The sequence below is a fragment of the Pavona decussata genome, unplaced genomic scaffold, assembly GCF_977016875.1.
Source record: "Pavona decussata unplaced genomic scaffold, jaPavDecu1.1 SCAFFOLD_64, whole genome shotgun sequence".
NCBI lineage: Eukaryota > Metazoa > Cnidaria > Anthozoa > Scleractinia > Agariciidae > Pavona > Pavona decussata.
Genome location: NW_028145484.1, coordinates 4446795 through 4453887, shown reverse-complemented (window position 1 = coordinate 4453887; position 7093 = coordinate 4446795). Strand labels below are relative to the sequence as shown.

Here is a 7093-nt window from a genome sequence, read left to right as displayed (position 1 = left end):
CAATAGCAGATGCTACGGCCTAAAAACGAGTAGGACCAAGAGAGGATGAAGGTCCTCTCTTGGTAAGACTGTAATACTACTACCATTTTAATGGACTAAGTAATAGCAAAAAAATTACTTCCCGCCGATCGCGTTTTACACTTTTCTGAGTTTTCTAAGCCTGCTGACGAAACAAACGCTTTTTTTATTATTTGAAACAGCCAAATCCGCAAAAATCAGAAATTATGTCGACTTAAAATTACTATTCTAAATCTAACAGTTGACAGAAATTTTGATTTTTTTATGTTACAAGGAATCTGTTCTCTTATAAAGAAAAGAAGATGATTCCGTTTAATCCGGCATGGCATGTTTAAGCAGAATTTGCGGACACGAAATGAGAAGAGTGCAAAGGGCCTTATACGCTGCCACTGGCGCACGGTCAGCAAGGCGTGGCATAAGGGAAAATTGCAAGACTCGTACCAAAGATAATTACCTCATGATCAGTGTAGAGACTATGTCCATGAAGCGGCCTATTTTGGATTGCTCAAGTCAAGATAGAACAAAAAAAGGATTTAAAAAATCTTTCCGAGCTGTCATTATAATCATTGCATAGTCTTGATCACCTCAGTGCATACCGAGGCTGCAGGGGGGGAATGGGCACGAGCTCAAATGGGGAGCCGGAGGTGAAGAAGTATACCCGGGAGAAAGGTGGGAAGAAAATCGATGCATTACTCTTCACGAAAAGATGTTTTGTCAAAACAGCAGAATTGAAAAATGTTTTGTCAAATCTTTCAACATTTCCTCCATTCTTTCCTCACCACTTTACTAAGAAAGTCTTTTGTGTGTGCTTAATTTTGCTATACTTGTGCCTCCCTGTTTAATATGCGCGTATGCGTTTTACCATGTATCATCCAGTAGGTTGTTGTTCCATTCTTGAACATATTCGTTGGATGTGTCTCCAATTAAATTTGTTCTCGTTAGTTCTTGTTCCATTTATAAGGTTTGAAAACTAAGAAATTAGGTCGCCAAAAAAAAAAAATCAACTCAGACATAAACAGTTTATTGTAGGCATGACCTGTGTCTTTATTCCCGGAATTGATGGAATTCCTGCATGGTAAAAAATAAGGCGACTAATGGAAAAAAGACTTCCTCGGAGATTTTGGAAAAATGCCACTATTGAATAGTGGAAGAAAGGTCAAATAAGAGGACCAAGAAGCTGGACTGACAAGAGACGTCCACTTGACACAAAGCTGAACACAGCTTCTACCGAACAGTGAAGATCTCAACTGGAAGCCTTCCCTGTTTTTTACAGTCTTAAGATTGTATTATGGAGAAATCAAAGTCGCGCCCGGTCTCCAACACGGTGATGTTTTCATCAATATTTTTCTCCGTTGCTGTTTGTTTCGTGGCACTGATTCACGTCGAGATCGAACTTCACGCTCATCGACAAATGCTTCAAGCCTTGAATCAACAAAGACATGAAAATGTCGAGCCACGAAACACGGTACACAACGAGACGATTGCGGATTTTTTGTTGAAGCGCGGCTTCTTGCACGGCGACTCGGAAAATGGTGAGTATACTGTTGCAGTTTAGAAGGTCAAGATTTCGCTTTTAATTCATAGGAAGGATTGAAGGGAGAATCACTGACATCTGATCAGGCTGTTTCTCTTACGTACGTTTCAGTCACTCCTTTACACGATACGGCCAAACAGTCCAAAAATACCTTAATGCGTAAGTGTAAGACTCCGGCTGAACCCGATAATACTCAAGAGTTTTTTTCTGAGGTACTGGGAGTTAAAACTCCTTATAAATAGTGTAGAAAAATGAAATAACGCCACACTTATAGGGCGATTGCCGATAATGTTTCCGCGATCGGTCTCTCGCTACTGCCATTTAATATCGTATTTGCTTTATGCAATTAAAAACTTGACTCTTGAGGGCAAATAATTTCTTTCATGAGTCGCGTTATATCCCATCGCTGACTGCTAAAAATACAAACCTAAATAAACGTCTCTCACCGCGCGTGCGTGGCGCTTAGTGGACCCCTGTATAAATACCTTTCGCTTTCCTTTATTTTTTCTCTTGCGTTCGATTCATCCAACTAGTCAGCGTTTTATTGCGCTTATCGTAAAAACTTCAAGGAACACTCTTTGGTTTAAGGAAGATCTTAGCTTGCACCCACAAATTCAAACGTTTCCCTATATGCTACAGAGGAAGTTCTTGAGTATCACTGTTTCAGCTGCTTGCGAACCGAATATACTTCCTTGTGTACTGCTATGTAAACCCGTGTCGTAACTGGGATTATAAGGGCTCCTCAGTTTCAATTTTAAGAAAGCATAGCAATGCAGAAATTACGATAAACATCTATGTTTACTTTAATATAACAAAATGCCACAACGTTTTTACTGGTTCAATCAAATGTATTGTAGTTTGTGCTAATTTCCTTTTAGCGTTTCAGCCCCAGGCTTAATAACCAGCCTGCCATGCCTTGATATATAAATAACTGCTTTTTTCACTCACAGATATACAGATTCGTCACAAACGCCAGCTGGGGAATGATAACAAGGTAAAAAACACCAGTGAAAACATCATTCGAGACGCTATCAAGAAGGAAGTTCAACTTGTTCTGAGCAGCCTGGCCTGCATGGTGCACTGCCCGAAAAGAATCAGGGGAAGACGAGGCAGGCCTGGTCCCCCAGGCAAACATGGTCCACCCGGGCCTCAGGGACCACAGGGACCAAGAGGTGCTCAAGGAGATCAGGGACCTCCCGGACCTAAAGGTGATCAGGGTCCTCAAGGACCCAAGGGCAATCCTGGTGAATCCATCTCAGCCCCTTCTATTGTGTCACCTCCAGTGTCTTTGGTGGTAAACCAGACTGGTACAGCCTCGTTTCAGTGCGAGGTTAAAGGAAACCCAAAACCTCAGGTCACGTGGCTGAAACAGAATTCCAGTCTCCTCGAGGATAAACGAATTATGCAATCAAGCGGTGGCCTTATGATTACAGACGTGACGTCACAATATGGTGGAATGTACACTTGTGTTGCAAAAAATATCCTTGGGAAAAAGGCATCAACAGCCACGTTAACTGTTCAAGGTAAATAGATTAATTTAACAGATCTTAACTAAAAATTTAAAGAGGCTGATTTGTTAAGGCTTCTTGTGTGGACGGAATTTTACGGCCTCCTCAGTGAATTTTGTAATCCTGTGCGTCTTTTCGTTTAGAGAGATTTTATCTCAGATTTGCACGCCGGTTTTAACTGGGGTTGAGCCTGCTAAGGTTTAGGGAAACTTCAGGCCTGAGCCACCATAGCCTACGCTTAGCGGTACACACCCCATGCTTTCTCCGTGGTGGATGGGTATGACAACGTGTAGGCTAGAACCACCAGTGATGTCCGCAGAGACCTCTGTCTTCTCTGTCGATGACCAGTAGAGAAGGTGGCGCTGGGAATGAAATGGCTCTGATAGATGATAGTCTTTGACATTCGCAGTCTAGTTTGATTAAACTCCGATCTAAAGACATGTATTTCTCCTTCATTTATCCATATTTAACTTATGGTATTAAGACCTGGGGCAGTGGTTGTAAGACCAGATTACATAAGATTAAAACTAAACAGAATAAATGTGTGCGTAGCATCTTCTTTACTTATAGTAGGGACAGTGCTATGCCATACTTAAATCTCTTAGGTATTCTTACACTTGAAAACATTTACAAATTTAAGGTGGCCCTTTTCACATATAAAATTACTAACAATACTACTAACGTCTCTATGATTTTCAAAGGAACTCTTACTCTTGCCTCTGAAGTTCATAGCTACAACACCAGATTTGCATCAAACCTTAATTTTCATCGGCCGAGGATAAGGAATAATTACGGAGCTGCCACTTTTGCATATGCTGGGTCTAAAATTTGGGAAAAAATTCCCTCTAAATTTAAAAAAAACTCCCATATAATAGCTTCTACAAGCAATACAAATTGTACCTTTTAAATACGCAATGAGTATTTGATTTCTCTGCCCTCACTATTAACTATCATTTCAATTGTTTTTTAGGTACAAATTGTAGTATCATTTTATGCACTCTTAATTTTCTTGTCTTTTGTTTTGTGCTACTTAGTTAGTTGCACGTTATACACCAGTTAACGTTAGCCGCACGTAGCAGTGACCAACTCGAAAGCCTAAGCTCCTTTGGTCACTGCGCACATTTTACCGTTGATGATTTATGTAATTTAATGTTGTATTTATGTTACTTTTGTGATGTATCGGAATTTTCTTTTGTGGTTAACTATTGAAATAGTACATGAATAAAACAAATCTAAAATCTGAAAAGGTCAAGCTCATCAGCAACTGCCGGTGATGGCTAAATTTTTCTGTTATCGAATACTGGACATATAGAAAAGCACCCCCAGGTCAAATGTTTTTGCTTGACAGCTAAATAAAGTTCCTTGAAGTGTCAGTTGCAGGCTAGACTTCCATCAATTTGGTTCCCTCAATATTTTTTTCCGTATGGAACTGGATCTAGATTACAATGGAAGTTCTTGTGGAAAAAACTCTTTGTCTAGGTTCCCCCAATTAAACCTCATGTCATGTCCAAGCCTGTCTGAAATTCTCTCCCAATATCAATAACTTCTTCATCTAGTTTTTTCACCTTTTTAAAAAAAATGTTGCAGTTTTTATCTATAAAATCATGAATTGACCAAGCCGCACTTACGCAGCACCACACACTTTCTATTTATTAATGACAGTCGAGATGGCCTCTCTTATAAGCCTGGTGGTTTCTTGAGGTCTCCTCGCCATTATTGTAAATTATATCATTTCTTCTTTTTTTTAGTAAGGCAAATAAATAAATGATGATGATGAAAGTTCCAATTCAATATAGAGGATAAGAAAACAATCTTTTTTTTCATAGCTCTTCTTTGTTGACTTTTAGTTGGTGCCAAGATAACTCAAAAGCCTTCGTCGGTCATAGTTGAAGAGGGAGAAAACGTGAATCTGCAGTGCAAAGCTACTGGTCAACCCAAACCAAAGGTGACGTGGCGAAAGGCACTGGGCCACGTGCCGAAAGAGAAGACCACAGTCATTGAAGGGAATTTGATTATCCTTAATGTAAAAAAGGCAGATGGCGGGACGTACGCATGCTCAGCTAAGAATCTTCTTGGACAGGAGTCCGCAGTTGCACTACTGACGGTGATTGACAGGCTCAAATTTACCCTCACCCCTCCCTTGAAAGATGCTGTATCAGAGTTTAGCAATCTAATGCTGAATTGTGAAGCACAGGGCTCAATTGAAACTGTCTGGAAAAGAGTCGGCAAAACTCTTTCACAAAATCATGTTGTTTATCCAAACGGAACTTTGTTTCTCAGCAAAGTGGCCAAAAGTGACGCTGGGTCTTACACGTGCGAGGCAAAAAATTATCGGCGAACAATTAAGGCAACTACTGTTATTGAAGTACTCAAACCCGTGTCCTGCAGCAGCATAAAATCAGCCAACAGTGGAAGCTCTTCAGGTAATTATATGATTGACCCTGACGGCAAAGGAGGCGTGACTCCCTTCCGTGTGTATTGTGACATGAGTGACAAAGGTGGAGTTGGCGTGACGGTCATCAGTCACGACAGTGAGAGTAGAACCCATGTTGCTGACATTTCTGGATGTAACAATGATAATCCAGGATGTTACCGTAAAGACGTGAGATACACTGGAGTCAGCACCTCTCAGCTAGCAGCACTCACTCGAGTGTCACAGAACTGTGAACAGTTTATCAAGTTTGAGTGCACTGGGGACGTAGCGTTTGTTGAAGAGGCGGTTGCTTGGTGGGTGTCACGTGACGGAAGAAAAATGAACTACTGGGGAGGTGCTGCTGGATCTAGTAATATGTGCGCATGCGGAGTAACAAACTCTTGTTCCAATGGTAAGAGGTGTAACTGTCATAACAGTGCCGGTGGTTGGAGATCAGACAGCGGTCTGCTGACAGACAAGTCTGCTCTGCCTGTGACGCAAATCAGACTAGCAGATTTTAATGACTCAAACGAAGAAGGTTATCATACATTAGGAAAGTTCAAATGCTATGGTTTGGCGTAGCTGGTGCAGGAGCTCTCGTAAGATTTCACACCACTGATTCGATAACCTTCAACTAAATACACTACTGAACAGACAATGCAAAAGCAGTAAAACTGTAATACTACTGCAACGATAAGATTAATGGAGTAATAACAACTGAAGAACCGCCTGCTGTTAGCGTCTTAAACTTTTCTGAGTTTTCTGAGCCTGTTGACGAAACAAACGCTTTTGTTTGAAACAGCCAACCCCTACAAACTTTAGAAATTATGGCGACTGAAAACGGTTTTAAGTTAAACACTTGAGACGGAAATTTTAATTTTTCTTTATTTTTTCAAGCAATCTGTTCTCTTATAAAGAGAAGAAGATGATAAGCCATTGCTAAGAATTTCAATATAGTGATCCAAAGAGAGAAGTCTGACAACTCCAAGGCTATCTTTAGAACAGAGATTTTGCGGGAAACAATAGACTGACAAGGTCAAAGAGCAGAGCGCGTGTCGATGTTGTACGCTATTGCCGAGGCCTTCGTCGGTGGAAGATGTGTGGCTTTCAAAAATTTGCGGGCACGAAAACGGAGATTCGTGAAATGAGAAGAGTGCAAGCCTTCACATAAAATTCTTCATATAGATATTGAATGGAGAGTTGCACTGGTGTAAGAGAAATGTCGGACTCATAGGAAAGATAGCATAATTATTCCAGTTTAGTGACTATTATCCGGCTCAAGTCAAGATAGAACAAAAATAGGATTTTAGAAAATCTTTCCAAGCTATCATTATAATCATTGTATAGTCTCGATCACCTGCATACCGAAGCTGCAGGAGGGGAATGGGCACGAGTTCAAATGCGGAGGCTAAAAAAATAAGAAGTATACCCGGGAGAAAGCTGAAAAAAAAAGATGCATTCCACTTTACAAAAGATGTTTTGTCAAAGCAGCAGAATCGAAAAATGTTTTGTGAAATCTTTCAACAATTTGTCCTTTCTTTCCTCACCATTTTAATCAGAAAGTCTTTTGTGTGTGCTTTATGTAATTTTATACTTGTGCGTCCCTGTCACGACTACTTT

General features: G+C 40.5%; 1 protein-coding gene across 2 annotated transcripts; it reads left to right on the top strand.

Annotated features, from left to right (window-relative positions):
• Positions 1–373: 373 nt before the first annotated feature.
• LOC146478602 (peroxidasin homolog) lies at positions 374–6626 on the top strand. Of its 2 annotated transcripts, none has more exons than XM_085112180.1 (3): positions 374–1550; positions 2503–3075; positions 4908–6626. In XM_085112180.1, the coding sequence occupies exons 1-3, from the start codon at positions 1307–1309 to the stop codon at positions 6053–6055; spliced, it is 1965 nt and encodes a 654-aa protein (XP_084968306.1). In that variant the 5' UTR covers positions 374–1306; the 3' UTR covers positions 6056–6626. The 2 variants fall into 2 exon arrangements, with proteins under 2 accessions (XP_084968306.1, XP_084968308.1); XM_085112182.1 differs by having other exon boundaries at positions 1427–1550; positions 2511–3075.
• The last annotated feature ends 467 nt before the right edge of the window (positions 6627–7093 follow it).

Excerpts from the sequence above, each read along its gene's own strand:
- LOC146478602 (XM_085112180.1), top strand. The coding sequence starts at position 1,307 with ATGGAGAAATCAAAGTCGCGCCCGGTCTCCAACACGGTGATGTTTTCA. Across the intron at positions 1,551-2,502 it reads GCACGGCGACTCGGAAAATG|ATATACAGATTCGTCACAAA; the intron begins GTGAGTATACTG and ends TTTCACTCACAG. Across the intron at positions 3,076-4,907 it reads AGCCACGTTAACTGTTCAAG|TTGGTGCCAAGATAACTCAA; the intron begins GTAAATAGATTA and ends GTTGACTTTTAG.